At 42.0% G+C, this 18886-nt stretch overlaps 1 protein-coding gene across 1 annotated transcript in view; it reads right to left on the reverse strand.

Annotated features, from left to right (window-relative positions):
- KATNB1 (katanin regulatory subunit B1) overlaps positions 1-18886 on the reverse strand; it is a 347224-nt gene that overhangs the window by 268550 nt on the left and 59788 nt on the right. The window contains exons 9-10 of the mRNA XM_053719531.1: positions 1226-1297; positions 528-678 (exon numbers count right to left, since the gene is read on the reverse strand). Coding sequence (XP_053575506.1) covers positions 528-678; positions 1226-1297 — 223 coding nt within the window. The remainder of the gene's footprint in view (positions 1-527; positions 679-1225; positions 1298-18886) is intronic.

An 18886-nucleotide genomic window follows, 5' to 3' on the forward strand; every position in this document is an offset into this window, starting at 1 on the left:
CGCATGGACTCTTGCCAATTACATGAAAGAAAACACAACAGCTTTCCAATATACATCCACTATAAATATGTGCACATACTTTTCATATGCACATTTTCAGAGGCTCCAGCTGAGCATGTGCAAAAGTGCACAGTATATATACGAATATGCATTTTGTGATTGGCTGATGGCTGTCACATGATACAGAGGAAGGGAAAATTGGACTAGCCTTGAAATTTGCCAGAAAATATTCTACCACTTATTTCAAATTCAAAGTAACTCTATTGCATTGTCTTTTGTCAATTATTAAATTCTACTGTATTTAGTTGTCCTTTAAAACACGTGCACGCTCCAATCACTCAGACAAACACCAATTATACTGTAAAGGAATGAGCATTCTCTCTCACTTGCAGACTGAATGAGCAGAATGCTCTGAAATGCAGCTCACAAACATAAATGAATAATTTATAATCACAAAAAAAACAACACACTATGCCCAGTCACTAGGCTTTACAGCAGTTAGGCTGGTACTAAATGATTTCACTCACCAGCTGATTGTTGCAGATTGTCATGTCAGAAACTCTGCCCCATCCCACAGGTACCATGTCAAAACAGCGCTCTGGCTCCCAGCCATACACACGAAGGGAATCTTTACCACCACAGAACAGACAGCCTCCATCACTGCTGAAAAGGATGGACCTGCAGTGTTTAAAAGTTAAAGTGATTTAGTCCAGATTCAGTACTTCCTAGTTCTTAGCCTGAAATGACATGGTACTCTGACAAATTGCACTAAATCAATAGAATCATTTGTTTTCTGCATGACAGTACATTTTTATATAAGCACTTTTATAAATATAGGTTACATATCTTATCGCCTCCTCGTCCCCTGGTGCAATTTGCTTAGCTTGGTATGCACCACAGCCTTTCAAGTACAGCCAGCATGCACAGTACAACCAGTGGAGTGGGCTGTACGTGACAGAATGAGGTGCATTCATTTATACACTGGGTAGAAGAAAACAAAATGTATAACATCATTTTGTTGCTTAGATAATTATCATTAATATTATGATTGTAAACTGACTAGCCAAATGTTTATTAGAATATAAAATGTGTTATATAGAAATACAAGAAATGGGACCACAGTTATCTGGGTTTATTCTAGAAAAATAAGTAATTCATCAAGTCCATCCAGTCAACTGAGCCCCACTAATTAGGAAGTTGATTTGAAGCACACTGACGTACAGACCTGACTGGAATGGAATCTGCCTCTGTGCAGCCAACATACTGGAACTTCTCTAGATCCCAAAAACGAACCGTCCTACAATGAAAAGGAACACAAGAGTGAGACATGTTTAGTCAACCAACACCTGCAACTAGTTCCCACCAAATGCACTTTGTATTTTCAATGACGTTTCAAGAGCACCTAGTTATTACTCTTTAACCCTCCTAATCAAGTAATGTTTTCTTTAAGTAACATTAAACTCTAGGTTTTAATAGTATGTTATATATTTTACATAATTATATTAAGTACATTAAAAACACCGTTTCCCGGGGGCGTGTCCGTGCTGCGTTCTGAGCAGGACACATTCTCTGTTGGCTCCAAAAGAATCTCCAGTAATCTGCCGATTATTGACTTGTTAACAGCAGGAACAAAGCTACACTCACTGTTAATTCTATAGACTGGGCGTCTGGGACCCAAAATCTTCTTTTTCCTGTTGTTTATATGACATTGGAGGCACAGATCGGATTAAGGCCTGAGGAGGCGGCGGCCTATAGCCAGGTTTCCACCCCCCCCCCCCCCGGGAAGAGCCGGGTCATCAGTGCTGTCGGAAAATACCGGCTTACTGAATCTCTTCAACACCTATAGCCAACTGGGCTCTATTCTTCTGGCAACACCTTCAGAAAATAAATAATAAGAGAGAGTGTACGGTACTTTTTCCCATATCTCTTTTAACAATGCTTAGCTTGGGAGAACCGGAGATACAATATCACCTATCACCATCTATGGAAAAGCTGGAGCGAATCCTTGAGAAATTACTTGACAAGGCGCCATATGATTACCTACTGAGCAAAATCTGTATCGTTAGTGCATCGAGCAAACAGGAAAAAAAAAACTCTGTTACCCGCACTCAAAATGGCAACGGACATTTGGAGCGCACAGCACCTAGCAGGGCCCCATGCCAAAACGATAAAGAGCGACACAGCATAATACCCTGCTATGGGGGATCGCAACCACTAATGATCCCTGGACCCAATCCAGATTGCAAGCGTATCGGGGCCATGGGAATGGCTCCGACCTGTGATGGGGCTTCTCACCTGACATCGGATCTTCCTTATCCCCCGACGCACAGTAACCTAGATAGGAGCCCCCAGTCGAACGGGATCAGAGGGATGAAGAATGGCAACGCGGTAGTCACCATTAAGCACCAAGATACTGCACGCATGGGCTCCGGATGCACACACGGAGCTGAGATGGAGACTCCACGTCAAGCACTGAAACTGCCAAAAAGATTCCATGCTCTGCTTTTAGACCGGGGGTCTGATAATTCGAATGGGACCGGTTGGCATAGACATGCATATGTTACAGGTGGGGATCTTAGACTTCACCTAGGAGCTGACCGGTTCCCAATAACAGGAGAGGGGTAGCCTGCAGTTGCCCCCTTCGGACGATACTCTTTTGACCTGCCGGTCTATTACTTGTTACTGTTGTTACTGTTGATTGTGTAAATAGTTAATTTAGCGAACTCTACAGTTAATTTTATCAAGGACTAATGTTGATTACCGGGCAAGATGTGCAGAGCAGCCTACATTAATGTGCGCATACGGTAAAGTTTGTGATTATGAAACACAATGTATGAATATGTTTATTACTTGTCCTCCAAAGTAGCTACATAAAATGTGATGTACGATGAGGTTTATATATGCAAATTCTATTGAATAGTCCAAATCCTGGCTCCTTATTAACACAGTAAGGTTATTGCTACTAGAGACAATTCATAAGTCTGCTGCCATTAAATATATACAAGTAGGACCTGACAGATTGCTTGATTTATGACCCTCCCCCCTCCCTTGGGATCTGCAGCCGAGACCTGAGACGGGCGGGATAGACTAACACACTAATAGGTCAACAGACATAGGCACTAAAAATATTTACCCCCATGTCGCAGATATAGCTCCATATATATATATATATATATCTTAACGTGATTTGACTCCACCCCACACGAATATACAAGCACCAAAACACAACGTGTTGTTACATATATATTAACTATGCCCAGTAGCAACCGTACTGATTATCAATCTCCTAGCTTAACCCAAATCCTAGCCCTGAGTGATTAAGTGTAGGTCACATGTGAGTTTGGTGCGGGCTGAAGTGAGGCATTTACTGTCATAAATTAAGTTAGCCTACTCCACTCACAAAGTTACAGCCCCTTCCTCTCTATCACCCTTTTCCTTTCTCTACCTCTTTCTTCCTAGCTCCTCATTATATCACAGCCCCTGTTGAAGTCTGTATTTTGTCTTGTATTGTTTATTTGTTTTGTTTTTTAACTCCCATTCCTGCTTTTTTTTTTTTTCAGTCTTATCAATAAGACCCAAGAGTGGTCTGCAATGCTAAAAATGGGAATAATAGAGAGATACACTGAATTAAGGAATGTGATGTACTACTTCAAACTCATAGTGAATAAGTATATGTATACATCATGTCTTTCTCAGAAAATGTACAATGTGCCGTTTCAGTGATGTTTTGCTTTGCATTTTCGCCAAAGTATATCTTGTACATGCAATTTATGAAGTGTATCTTTATATAATTTAAATAAAGCTCTTTTAAAAACTAAAAAAAAAACAACAACAAAAAAAACACAGTTTCCCATGTGTTTCAAGTTCATTTTAATTTAAAACCCATTTGTGCGCTCAATATATGCACACACAGGTCTCCATATTGAGTTGTTTTTTTTACGTTCGTAGAAAAGGCAGTACAGCCAATCAGAAGCTGTACCACTCACTCCTATGTACAGTAACGGGAAGCTCTTCAGAGGTTTTCAGCAACAGGTGTTGCAGGTGCAGATCTTACCCTAGCATTAAGTGTCCCCTCATTGTCATTTTTTTTTATTTGTACATGACACAGATTAACTACTGCATTGCAAAAGATCTGCATAAAACAAAATGTATGCTTACCTGATAAATTAATTTCTTTCATGGTGGTGAGAGTCCATGAGCCATTACTCATGGGATTCAACTCCTGGCCAGTATGAGAAGGCAAAGATTCGCAAAACTCCAAGAGTACTTAATCCCCTCCACCACTCTAGTATGCTAGTCCAGAAAGGAAAGGTGCAAATAGGGCAGACTAGATTCTCACAGTCACCCAGCAGACTGATCTCTGACCAAACACCAGCAATGCAGTCTTAAAACTTGCAGCAAACATATAGCAAGTGTAAGATCAATAACTTACATATATTAAAAACAAGCCAATGTTTTTAATAAATGTAAGTCATTGATCTTACACTTATGTTCATTGCTTACCATTCCTTTTGAGAGGGTTTGCTGCAAGTTTGATCTCCCGCTAAACACCAGCAATCCAGCCTTCAGTCTGCTGGATGACTGAGAATCCAGTCTTCCTTAATTGCACTTTTCCATTCTGGTGCAACATTACGTTTATTTTTATTTATAATAATATTTTACCACTCTTCATCCAAGTGTGCTAGGCCATGTGGCGCCCCTGTTTATGCTTGCCATCCACAGATTGCCTTGCAAATTTGTTTAATAGAAATCTCATCTTGAAAACCAGAGAAGTGGAAACTGATCTAGTACAATGGGCTGTAAAGCAATTTCGGAGAGACTTTCCTCCCTCCAAGTAAGACTTGTGAGCCAAGAAGCTAAAATTAACAACTGACTCCTTCTAGCCTTTGAACCCGAAAAAAATACACAAAATTAGAGGATTATCTAAATTCTTCTAGGCTTGTAAAGTATAATATACAGTAAATGCGCTCAGTATATCTAAAGTATATAGGAGCCCTACTCTAGAATTTCATGGATTAGGACAAAGAAAGGAACTACAATTTCCAAAATGATGTTAATCAAAGAAAAAACACCTTTGGGAAAATCAAATCTAGACCTTGAATTTGCTGCATCTTGGGGACAAAAAAACAAACAAAAAACTCTCCTGACAGAACATACTGCTTAAAAGAAACCTTCCAAGACAGACGCAAAATAACTGCAAAACTCCTAAAACCAAATTAAGATTACAAGGAAGGAGAAATTGGATAAATCACTGGAGCTGTCCTGACTAAAGCTTGAATAAAACCAAGAATGTCAACAAGCTTAGCAAGGTTCTACAGATATAAAAAATACAGAAATAACTGAAAACGGACTTTTTTTTTTTAAAAGAGCTAAAAGATAAATTCTTATCTAAGCCATCATGAAAAATTTAAGAAAAATAAACAAGAAAACCTTTTCAAATTCCGATACGTTTTTCTTGAAACAGGCCCTCAAGCATGAATTAAAGTTTTAACTACAGCGAACGAAAAAACAAATTATGCTTATCTGATAATTTTCTTTTCCTCTGATGGGAAGAGTGCACAGCTGCATTCATTACTTTTAGGAAATCCACCTGGCCACCAGGTGGAGGCAAAGACACCCCAGCCAAAGCCTTAAATACCTCCCCCACTTCCCTCATCCCCCAGTCATTCTGCCAAGGGAACAAGGAACAGTAGGAGAAATATCAGGGTTAAAAAAGTGCCAGAAGAATAGAACGGACGCCCCAAACATGGACAGGGAGCTGTGGACTCGTCCCGTCAGAAGAAAAGAAAATTATCAGGTAAGCATAATTTATGTTTTTCTTCTTAAAACGGGAAGAGTCCACAGCTGCATTCATTACTTTTGGGAAAACAATACCCAAGCTATAGAGGACACTGAATGCAAAACGAATGTAAGGGGGACTAGGTAGCCGCCTTACAAATCTGATCCATAGAGGCCTCATTCTTGAAGGTCCAAGAGGTAACCACTGCTCTCATAGAATGATCCGTAATCCTTAGAGGAGGCTTATGTCCCGCTGACTTTATGCTAAACGGATGACACTCCTTAGCCAAAAAGATAAGGAAGTCGAAGAGGCCCTCTTACCCCCACGCTTCCCGGAAAAGAGAACAAACAGATAAAAGAAGTTTGTCTAAATTCCTTTGTGGCCTGAAGATAGGACTTCAAGGTACATACCACATCCAGAATTACATTGAAAATGCTCCTTCAACGAAGAAGGGTTAGGACATAAAAAAAGGAACCACAATCTCTTGAGGTTGCAAATTGACACCACCTTAGGAAGAAAACCTAACTTGGTTCGTAGAACAGCCTTATCAACATGGAAGCCAGATAAGGAGGACACATTGTAAGGCAGCAATCACAGATACTCTGCGAGCAGAAGCATTAGCCCATAGAAAAGGAACCTTCCAAGACAACAATTTAATGTCTACTTCATGCATAGGCTCCAAAGGAGCCCGTGCAAATTCTAAAGAACAAGATTTAAACTCCAAGGAGGAGCCCCAGATCTAAACACAGGTCTGATCCTAGCAGAGCCTTAACAAATAACTGCACATCAGGAAGCTCAGCGAACCTCTTGTGCAGTAACACAGACAAGGCCTAAATCTGTCCCTTCAGGGAACCTGCATAAAAGCCCTTCTCCAATTCATCCTAGAGAACAGAATAAGTAGGATCTCCACACCTTATGACAGATGCAACGAGCAACCAGCTACGAGCTTGAATGAGATTAAAAATAACACTCACAGAAAACCTTCTCTTGGCTAAGACTAGGCGTTCAGTCAGTCTCAGAGAATCTAGATATAGATGAACAAAGAGACCTTAGTCAACAGATCCCTGCGACAAGATAACTTCTACAGAGGAGATGAGGATATCCCCACTAGTCCCCGAACCATATCTTTCACGGCCATGACAATGCAATTAGTATCCTTGAGTCCTGCTCGATTCGACCCACTACATTAGGAAGTAGTGGTAACAGCCGGAAAAGATAAACTAAACTAGACTGAACCTCCAAGGCAACGCTAATGCATCTGTTAGTTCCGCATGAGGATCCCTGTACCTCAACCCATATCTGGGTAGCTTGGTATTGAGACGTCATAAGATCTACCTCATACAAATCTCCGCAAACACTCGGGATGGAAAAACTATTCCCCTGAAAGGATTGTCTGCTGAGGAATCCGCTTCCCATTTGTCCACACCTGGAATGTGGATTGCTGACAGCGAACAAATGTGAGTCTATGCCCACTCCAGAATCCAAGATAGGGAGCTTCTCGTATCCCCCTGATGGTTGATGTGAGCCACCAAGGTTATATTGTCTGATTGGAATCTGATAAACTGGGACAAACCCAGAAGAGGCCAAGCCTTCAGAGCATTGTATATTGCCTGAAGATCCAAAACACGATCAGGAGGGAGCTCTTCTTCCTGAGTCCATAGGCCCTGTGCCTTTCTTGCACCTCAAACAGCTCCCCATCCAGACTCGCAACTGTAGTCACAATCACCCAGGATTGTCTTGAGATGGACGTCCCTTGGGACAAGTGATCCGGACAAAAACACCAAGAGAACGATTCTCTCGATCGGAGGGCAAGAAAAATCTGTCGAGACAGATCCAAATGATCGCCATTCCACCGCTTCAGTATGCTCAGTTGCAACAGTCTAAGGTGAAATCTGGAAAAGGAAATGATGTCCATGCTGGATACCATGAGACCAATCACCTCCATACACCGAGCCACAGATGGCCTTAAGGTTAGTACAGGTTGGGCGGTTGAAGGACACTTCCTGAGAATTGGAGATCTTTCCGCCAGGACAGTCTTGCATTGAAATCCAAGCAAATGGTTTGTTTAGTCCTTACACTCTAGACTTGAAGAGGTCTCAGTATCTAATAATGCAATAAACAGAACACTTCCATGCACAGAGCTACTTCAGAATTGGAATAGAGAGAAGAGATACATAAGCTATCTAAAGCCTTAAAGGGACAGTCTACACCAGAATTTTTATTGTTTTAAAAGATAGATAATCCCTTAATTACCCATTTCCCAGTTTTGCATAACCAACACAGTTATATTAATATACTTTTAACCTCTGTGATTATCTTGTATCTAAGCCTCTGCAAACTGCCCCTTTTTTAAGTTCTTTTGCAGTCTAGCCAATCAGTGCCTGCTCCCAGATAACTTCTCGTGCACGAGCACAGTGTTATCTATATGAAATACGTGAACTAACACCCTCTATTGGTGAAAAACTGTTAAAATGCAATCTGAAAGAGGTGGGCTTCAAGGTCTAAGAAAACATAATTTATGTAAGAACTTACCTGATAAATTAATTTCTTTCATATTGGCAAGAGTCCATGAGATAGTTACGTATGGGATATACATTCCTTCCAGGAGGGGCAAAGTTTCCCAAACCTCAAAATGCCAATAAATACGCCCCCCACCACACCCACAATTCAGATTAACGAATAGCCAAGAAGTGGGGTGATAAGAAAGGAGCGAAAGCATCAACGAGGAATTGGAATAATTGTGCTTTATACAAAAAAATCATAACCACCACAAGAAAAGGGTGGGCCTCATGGACTCTTGCAAATATGAAAGAAATGAATTTATCAGGTAAGTTCTTACATAAATTATGTTTTCTTTCATGTAATTGGCAAGAGTCCATGAGCTAGTGATGTATGGGATAGCAAATACCCAAGATGTGGAACTTCCACGCAAGAGTCACTAGAGAGGAAGGGATAAAAACAAAATTTATGCTTACCCGATAAAATTAATTTCTCTTGTGGTGTATCCAGTCCACGGGTTCATCCATTACTTATGGGATATTCTCCTTCCCAACAGGAAGCTGCAAGAGGACACCCACAGCAGAGCTGTCTATATAGCTCCTCCCCTAACTGCCACCCCCAGCCATTCGACCGAAGACAAGCAAGAAAAAAAAGGAGAAACTATAGGGTGCATTGGTGACTGTAGTTTAAAAAAAAAAAAAAAAACACCTGCCTTAAAATGACAGGGCAGGCCGTGGACTGGATACACCACAAGAGAAATAAATTTATCAGGTAAGCATAAATTTTGTTTTCTCTTGTAAAGGTGTATCCAGTCCACGGGTTCATCCATTACTTGTGGGATACCATTACCAAAGCTTTAGGACACGGATGAAGGGAGGGACAAGGCAGGAACTTAAACGGAAGGCACCACTGCTTGTAAGACCTTTCTCCCAAAAATAGCCTCCGAAGAAGCAAAAGTATCAAATTTATAGAAATTAGAAAAGGTATGAAGCGAAGACCAAGTCGCCGCCTTACAAATCTGTTCAGAGGCCTCATGTTTAAAAGCCCATGTGGAAGCTACTGCTCTAGTAGAATGAGCTGTAATTCTTTCAGGAGGCTGCTGGCCAGCAGTCTCATAAGCTAAGCGTATTATACTTCTTAGCCAAAAAGAAAGAAGTTGCCGAAGCCTTTTGGCCTCTCCTCTGTCCAGAGTAGACAACAAACAAAGCAGATGTTTGACGAAAATCCTTAGTAGCTTGTAAATAAAACTTTAAAGCACGAACCACATCAAGATTGTGTAATAGACGTTTCTTCTTTGAAGAAGGATTAGGAAATAGTGAAGGAACAACAATCTCCTGATTGATATTCTTATTAGATACCACCTTAGGAAGAAACCCAGGTTTGGTACGTAACACTACCTTATCTGCATGGAAATCAGATAAGGGGAATCACATTGTAAAGCAGATAACTCCGAAACTCTGAGCCGAGGAGATAGCTACTAAAAACAGAATTTTCCAAGATAAAAGCTTAATATCTATGGAATGCAAAGGTTCAACCGGAACCCCTTGAAGAACTTTAAGAACTAAATTTAAACTCCAAGGCGGAGCAACAGGTTTAAACACAGGCTTGATCCTAACTAAAGCCTGACAAAACGCCTGAACGTCTGGAACCTCAGCCAGACGTTTGTGCAAAAGAATAGACAGAGCAGAAATCTGTCCCTTTAAGGAACTAGCTGACAAACCCTTCTCCAATCCTTCTTGGAGAAAAGATAATATCCTAGGAATCCTGACCTTACTCCATGAGTAACCCTTGGATTCACACCAATGAAGATATTTACACCATATCTTATGATAGATTTTCCTGGTGACAGGCTTTCGAGCCTGAATTAAGGTATCAATGACCGATTCGGAAAAACCACGCTTTGATAGAATCAAGCATTGAATCTCCAAGCAGTCAGGCGTAGAGAAATTAGATTTGGATGTTTGAAGGGACCTTGAAGTAGAAGGTCCTGCCTTAGCGGCAGAGTCCATGGTGGAAAGGATGACATGTCCACCAGATCTGCATACCAAGTCCTGCGTGGCCACGCAGGGGCTATCAAGATCACCAAAGCTCTCTCCTGCTTGATCTTGGCAATAAGACGAGGGAGCAGAGGAAACGGTGGAAACACATAAGCCAGGCTGAAGGACCAGGGCGCTGCTAGAGCATCTATCAGCGCTGCCTTGGGATCCCTGGACCTGGACCCGTAACAAGGAAGCTTGGCGTTCTGACGAGACGCCATGAGATCCAGTTCTGGTTTGCCCCAACTGGGCAAATACCTCCGGATGGAGCTCCCACTCCCCCGGATGAAAAGTCTGCAGACTTAGAAAATCCGCCTCCCAGTTCTCTACTCCTGGGATATGGATAGCTGAGAGATGGCAAGAGTGTACCTCTGCCCATAGAATTATCTTTGAAACCTCCAACATTGCCAGGGGGCTCCTTGTTCCCCCCTGATGGTTGATATAGGCTACAGTCGTGATGTTGTCCGACTGAAATCTGATGAACCTGACCGCAGCTAGCTGAGGCCAAGCCTGAAGAGCATTGAATATCGCTCTTAGTTCCAGAATGTTTATCGGAAGGAGGGCCTCCTCCTGAGTCCACGAACCCTGAGCCTTCAGGGAGTTCCAGACTGCACCCCAGCCCAGAAGGCTGGCATCTATCGTTACTATAGTCCATTCTGGCCTGCGGAAACTCATTCCCTTGGACAGATGGACCCGAGATAGCCACCAGAGAAGAGAATCCCTGGTCTCTTGATCCAGATTTAGTAGAGGGGACAAATCTGTGTAATCCCCATTCCACTGATTGAGCATGCAAAGTTGCAGTGGTCTGAGATGTAGGCAGGCAAACGGAACTATGTCCATTGCCGCTACCATTAATCCGATTACCTCCATACATTGAGCCGCTGACGGACGAGAAATGGAATAAAGAGCACGGCAGGAAGTTAAAAGTTTTAACAACCTGACCTCTGTCAGATAAATCTTCATTTTTACTGAATCTATCAGAGTTCCTAGGAAGGAAACTCTTGTGAGAGGTGAGAGAGAACTCTTTCCTTCGTTCACCTTCCACCCGTGAGACCTTAGGAATGACAGAACAATGTCCATATGGGACCTGGCGATTTGAAAAGTTGACGCCTGTATCAGGATGTCGTCTAGGTAAGGGGCTACTGCTACACCCCGCGGTCTTAGAACCGCCAGAAGGGAGCCTAGAACCTTCGTAAGGATTCTTGGTGCCGTGGCTAACCCGAAGGGAAGAGCCACAAACTGGTAATGCCTGTCTAGGAAGGCGAACCTGAGAAACTGATGATGATCCCTGTGTATCGGAATATGTAGATAAGCATCCTTTAAATCCACGGTAGTCATATATTGACCCTCCTGGATCATAGGTAGGATGGTTCGAATAGTCTCCATCTTGAAGGATGGGACCCTGAGAAATTTGTTTAGGATCTTGAGATCCAAGATTGGTCTTTCTTGGGAACTATAAACAGATTTGAATAGAAGCCCTGCCCCTGTTCCTCCTTTGGAACTGGGTGGATCACTCCCAAAACTAGTAGGTCTTCAACGCAATGTAAGAATGCCTCTCTCTTTATCTGGTTTGCAGATAATTGTGAAAGATGAAATCTCCCCTTTGGAGATGAAGCTTTGAAATCCAGAAGATATCCCTGGGAAACAATCTCCAGAGCCCAGGGATCCTGGATGTCTCTTGCCCAAGCCTGGGCGAAGAGAGAAAGTCTGCCCCCCCACTAGATCCGGTCCCGGAACGGGGGCTACTCCTTCATGCTGTCTTAGAGACAGCAGCAGGCTTTTTGGCCTGTTTCCCCTTGTTCCAAGCCTGGTTAGGTCTCCAGACTGGCTTGGACTGGGCAAAATTTCCCTCTTGTTTTGTAGAAGAGGAAGATGAAGCTGCGCCACTCTGTTTGGTCCTTAACTTGTTGGACCTATCCTGGGGAAGGGCGTGGCCTTTTCCTCCAGTAATATCAGAAATGATCTCCTTCAGTCCAGGCCCAAATAGGGTCTGCCCTTTGAAGGGGATCTTGAGAAGTTTAGACTTTGAAGTGACATCAGCTGACCAGGATTTAAGCCATAGCGCCCTACGTGCCTGAATGGCAAAACCTGAATTTTTAGCCGTTAGCTTGGTTAAATGAAAAACGGTGTCAGAAATAAATGAATTGGCTAACTTAAGAGCTTTAAGCCTGTCAAGGACATCATCTAACGGGGTCTCTACCTGTAAAGCCTCCTCCAGAGACTCGAACCAGAAAGCCGCTGCAGCAGTGACTGGGGCAATGCATGCAAGAGGCTGGAGAATAAAACCTTGTTGTATAAAGATTTTCTTAAGGAAACCCTCTAATTTCTTATCCATAGGATCTAGGAAAGCACAACTGTCCTCGACAGGAATAGTTGTACGCTTAGCTAGGGTAGAGACTTCTCCCTCTACCTTAGGGACCGTCTGCCACAAGTCCCGTGTAGCGGCATCTATAGGAAACATTTTCTTAAAAGCCGGAGGGGAGAGAACGGCACACCTGGTCTATCCCATTCCTTAGTAATAATTTCTGAAAACCTCTTAGGGATTGGAAAAACATCAGTGTAAACAGGCACTGCAAAGTATTTGTCCATTTTACACAATTTCTCTGGGACTACAATGGTGTCACAGTCATCCAGAGTCGCTAAAACCTCCCTGAGCAACACGCGGAGGTGTTCAAGCTTAAATTTAAATCCTGTCATTTCAGAGTCAGACTGAAGTAACGCCTTCCCTGAATCAGAGAAGTCACCCACAGATAGAAGCTCTCCTGCCTCGGCTTCTGTACATTGTGAGGGTATATCAGACATAGCTACTAAAGCGTCAGAGAGCTCTGAATTTGTTCTAGCCCCAGAGCTGTCTCGCTTTCCTTGTAACCCTGGCAGTTTGGACAATACCTCTGTGAGGGTATGATTCATAACTGCCGCCATGTCTTGTAAAGTAAACGCATTGGACGCGCTAGATGTACTTGGCGTCCCTTGAGTGGGAGTTATAGGTTCTGACAGGTGGGGAGAGCTAGATGGCATAACCTCCCTTTTGTCAGTCTCAGAAACCTCAGGTGATAAATCTTTAAAAGCCATAATATGGTCTTTATAACTTATAGAAAGGTCAGTGCATTTGGTACACATTCTAAGAGGGGGTTCCACAATGGCTTCTAAACATAATGAACAAGGAGTTTCCTCTATGTCAGACATGTTTAACAGACTAGTAATGAGACCAGCAAGCTTGGAAAACACTTTAATAAATGTAAAAAGCAATAATAAAAAACGGTACTGTGCCTTTAAGAGAAAAAAACTACCACATAAACTGCAAAACAGTGAAAAAAAGTAGTAAACTCTACGAAATTTTTAAAGTGTGTATAAGGGACTAAAACAGCATTGCACCCACTTGCAAATGGATGATTAACCCCTCAGACCCAAAAACGAATTAGAAAAACATTAAACCTGTTAAACAGTCAAACACACTGCCACAGCTGTGCTGTGGCTCCTACCTGCCCTTAAAAACGATTTTTGCAGAAACAAAACCCTCTATAGAGGTCCTATAAGCCAGAGGACTCCTTCAGGGAAGCTGGATGTCTCAGACTGAAAACGAAAATAGGCCCCTCCCACCATGCACTCAAAGTCAGAGGGCCTTAAAAAAGTACTCCTAGGAGTAATCTAACAAGCCATGTGGAAATTAGGCGCCAAATAAAGATTCATCACCCTCAGAGAAAAAACGTTTTTTATTTATAAATCATGCAAACGTTTTTACACTAAGTAATATGAGTATTAACATGAATATTATCCCTTTTTGCAAGCATGATCCCAGTTGTTGTTAAATCACTGTATCAGGCTTACCTTAAATATACCAGGCAACGGTCAGCATTTTCTAGACCTTATCATCTCTCTGGAAAAAAATATACTGAACATACCTCAAAGCAGGCAATCTGCAGACCGTCCCGCCAACTGAAGTTTTCTTTCCATACTCTTCAGTTATAAGTGAGAACAGCAATGGACCTTAGTTACAAACCGCTAAGATCATCAAACCTCCAGGCAGAAGTCTTCTTCCAATTTCTGCCTGAGAGTAAAAACAGTACAACGCCGGTACCGTTTAAAAATAAACTTTTGATTGAAGGTAAAAACTACACTAAGTCACCACATCTCTCTTGATACTTCCTTTCTTGTCGAGAGCTGCAAGAGAATGACTGGGGGTGGCAGTTAGGGGAGGAGCTATATAGACAGCTCTGCTGTGGGTGTCCTCTTGCAGCTTCCTGTTGGGAAGGAGAATATCCCACAAGTAATGGATGAACCCGTGGACTGGATACACCTTTACAAGAGAAATACAGATTTGTTTTTAAAACCACTATAACTCCTAATGGTGTGTGGACCTACTGCTGTATCTCCCTGTCTTCCCAAATCCGCTAAGGTTGTAACATCACATGCTTCGGTGAAATTAAGTGGGGGTATATCCTGTGGGGGGGGGGGGGGCATGTCTTATGATTGAAACATCATGGCTTGGAGTTCTACTCTCTCTCTCCCTGAAAATGTTTTTTCAGGTTAAAATTTCTAATCAATTTGTTTACATCCAGCATAGTCCTAAAAAGGTTAAACGTACTGGTGGGGGCAAAATTTAGACCATAACTTAAAACCTTTAAGTGTATATCTTACAAAACAGTGGTAGAGAGGTTAATCACATTATTCATATTATTCATTGATACTTTCTGCTTTTGTTCCCTCTCAGAGGGTATCTTTATCTCCTGACCTATACCTGTTTTCTCCTTGGTCTGGTAAAAAACCTGTTCAAATACCCTACGATCTTCCCCGGTATTTGTCATAGTATCAATAGTAGGCTGATTGACACTGCTTACATATTTTGTACTCATGGTGCTAGTGGAAGGGGTAGTTTTTTGTGTAGTGTGCTCTTTGAGCCTCACTTGTTCTGCATTATAGGTACCTGCTGAACCTTTAACAATAACCTGTTTCTGTGTATTCTTCAATATGCCCTTTGGCACTAGCGGTACTTCCTCCCCTCCAGATGCCCCAGTATCTTCCCCAGACTCCACTTCACTGTCTGATGCTCTACCTTGTCCTAGGTTCTTGTTAGTATGCCCTTGGTAACCCCCCCCCCCAACCTCTACTCCTACTTCTGGATCCTTGCCTCCTAGTTACCAGACCTTCTAATCTGATTTCTCTGAGCAGGATTCCAAACAAACTGATTGGTTATCATAATCAGATCGATCCCCGAGATATTTTTTATGCTTCAAATTCAAAATCACATTCCATCAATGCAGTTTTCAATTCCCATCAAACTTTGGGCAAACTATCTCCAATTTCCTGTTGTTAAGTTCTAATTGTAACAGGTCAATTTCACCTCTTATATTTAGCAATTTAGTTTTATATAAAATTAATAAACGCATTAATCTGAGAGAACATTCGGTTAACAGTATTCCATGTATCCACAAATTCAGTGTCCTTAACCTCAAAGGTAGGGAACTTAAGCCTTAGTCCCCTTGGCATAATGTTCAGTTTCACATATTTCTCAAAGGTCCACACATCAAATTGGAGCTTGTGTTCTTTGACAAGTAATTTCTCCATCTCATCAAACAATTCACTCAGAGAAAAAGTGGTAATATCAGTGGAGAAAATAATATCCATTTCATGATCTCCATAGCCTCTTTCTGCCACAGGTAGCAAGGAATAAAAGTTAATGCTGGGGGGGGGGGGGGCGGTGCCAGCTCTGCATCTGAGCGGTCGCATATCATAGCAGCTCCGGACCAAGTCCGATAATTTACTTATTTTTGACCGCACAGTGCAGCTTCACTTACTACCTAATGGATTTATATGCTTTGGGGGACATCACAAGTGTTTAACATCCTGAACTGGGAAGCCTAACTTGCTTTATCTCCAGGAAGATATCGGTAACGCTCTGCCGGGAGAAGCCATTTTTTACCCACGTGGCACTCTAATGCACTCCGCAGCTTAATTGCTATCGGCTCCGACTATACTTGAATTATGAAAGACTTTCAGGCTCTCATGCTAGCTCAACTAGCCGCCTTTGACAATCTAATGAGCTGCAGATTTGATGACCTAAAGAGTACTCTCAGAGAAACGACCAGATCGCTAACTTCTGCAACAGATGAGAAGGTGTGCGCAAAAGGTTCATTGACACATTCCCCACCACCACTACCTCCCACACAAGTACTAGTACTGCGTCCTAACGAGCAAGACAGTTCGTCCACATCTCCAGAAATGAACTTGCCGAAGTCTACAGCCATCTCACTCACTATGATGGAAACAACATTACTTCTGTCGGCTACAGACAAAGTTGCGGTTGCTCACCCTGGGAGGTATGAGGGGCCTAGATCTTTGCCCGACAACACTGGAGATCGCATTCAGCAAAGAGTATCACACGACGGCAGGGAAACTACCCGCATTACATATGGTATCAGGGAGATAATTTCAGAACCGGAAATCTCAACCCTATCTATTTCACCACGGCCTCCCATGGCGGCACGCATTGCCCCAGCATCGGCTCTGTATATCTCAGAGATGAGTAGATGGTCAGTTCCATTAACCGCTAAACAGAAGGTCACTCTGCTACCACAAATCGATAGGTTGATACCAGACGCTGACCAGCGGAGTCCTTCTGGAGTGCCGGTCTTGGTGCCGCTCATGCCTCATTCTAGATTAAGCCTTTGGAGCGACGCCAGATGTCTTGTCGGGGGCTTATTTCACTACCTGGGCGAGTCCTTAGCAGCCCACAGCTGGGACCCAAGATAAATAAAGCTGGAGTAGGCTAGCGATCACTTTGTAAGTAAAACAAGGCAGCAATTAGCGCTCCCTACATGACTGTTTACACGGACTGAAAATGAAGCTTTGCAAACTTCCATATATTTCAACTGACTTTTATGTATACAGGGCAGTCTTTAAGATATGACCTTTCATTCACAGAAGCTGCACTTCCTATGTTATGCTGTAAAATTCTCTTTTATTTTATCTTTTATGTAAACCGGAGTGGGGTAAACTTATAGTGACTGTCCCATACCACAAGTGCCCAACTCTTGCTGGTCTGTGATAGGACGTGCTGCAGATACGTGAACTCTTGTGTGGCTTGTGTCCAACAATGTTTTGTTTCAGTTTTAGTTTAAGATGTTTTCTGGTAATGCATAATTTAAACTCATGTTAGGTAACATGCATAGCAAGTTATTTATTGATGGATATACAAGTGAAGCACTAGTCTTGCATATATCTCTTAGTGGAATACCCCTACAATATGAGCGCCGTAGTCATATCACTGTATACCCAGCTATATTATTGTGTGCAAATAGCCCTATACATCTCCCCCACTACGCACATAGCTTAGATCTGGGAATATGTTATGCTATTACCTTGTATTTGTTCCCCTAACCTGAGATATATATATATATATATATATATATATATATATATATATATATATATATATATATATATACACACACGGAGGAGACTCCTTACTGTCATCTATTACCTTCCTCAAACTAGAAGGGACCAGCGTTGAGTGTTTTCCCTTTCCCACAGAGATAGCTTATGTTTTTTTAGCTCTGATATATGTAGTAGCCTTACCCACAACGGAGAACACAGTATAGATGTATATTCTAATTAATTTAGCATTACCTGTCAGTAGCATGTAAGAGATCACTATGTCTAATATTTAAACTCATAATCAGAGGCATATGCAATCCATTTTAGGTACCTTAGCTCTAAGGAGAATCTTTATAGTACTGACTAAGCCCATATTAGTAGCCTAAGTTATATGTTACTGTCATTCAATTTCTACTCCCATACATCACATAATTGTGACATCACTCATACCCTGGCTAGTCCATATAACGACACACAAACCTGAAACTTCTCTCCCTTCATAACAATAGCTTCTGAGTCTCTCTCATACTGTCGCTCTATGCAACCCCCCTAAGATGACAAACAACCTATCCCAGGCCTGGCCTCCTCTCCTCTAGCCTCACGAATCTCCCATCATATTAAGAGGCCATGTACACCCTATGCAAGTGATGTTGTTTAATGTCCTCATATTGTGTCATGCAGTTTATCAATGAATAGAATGACCATGTCCCTCAGTAACCGTAGCACATGTCCCCCATCTGAGAAAATTACTCTATTAAGCTTTAATGTCCATACACTCTTATATCTCTCTCCACCTTAATAATTACGCCCTAGGCAATATACTATACTATACTAGACTATTGTATATAATAGAGACAAATTCCATACCTTAAACGATAAAGAGATATCCCTATTTTATTTCGAATCCCCAGTCACTCTCTCACCCACTTTATTAGGTTCAAAATGTCCTTAATGGAGACCCTATACAGTCATATTATACTAATACCACTATATTCCTATACTATTGGTCACGCTCCCCTTCTCCTTCCCTCTATCCTTTCTCTCATCTCTTACTTCTTCCCCTCTTCTTCATCTCTTTAAAGCAGCTGAGGTCTGCCGATTTTTCCCATCTCACTCTTTTAAGTACTAGGTCCAAAAGAGACCATTCTCAATGCCAATTTCCTCTCTCAATGTCCATAAGCTTTGTTGGGTTCAAAAG

Source organism: Bombina bombina, chromosome 1 (assembly GCF_027579735.1).
Source record: "Bombina bombina isolate aBomBom1 chromosome 1, aBomBom1.pri, whole genome shotgun sequence".
NCBI classification, from domain to species: domain Eukaryota; kingdom Metazoa; phylum Chordata; class Amphibia; order Anura; family Bombinatoridae; genus Bombina; species Bombina bombina.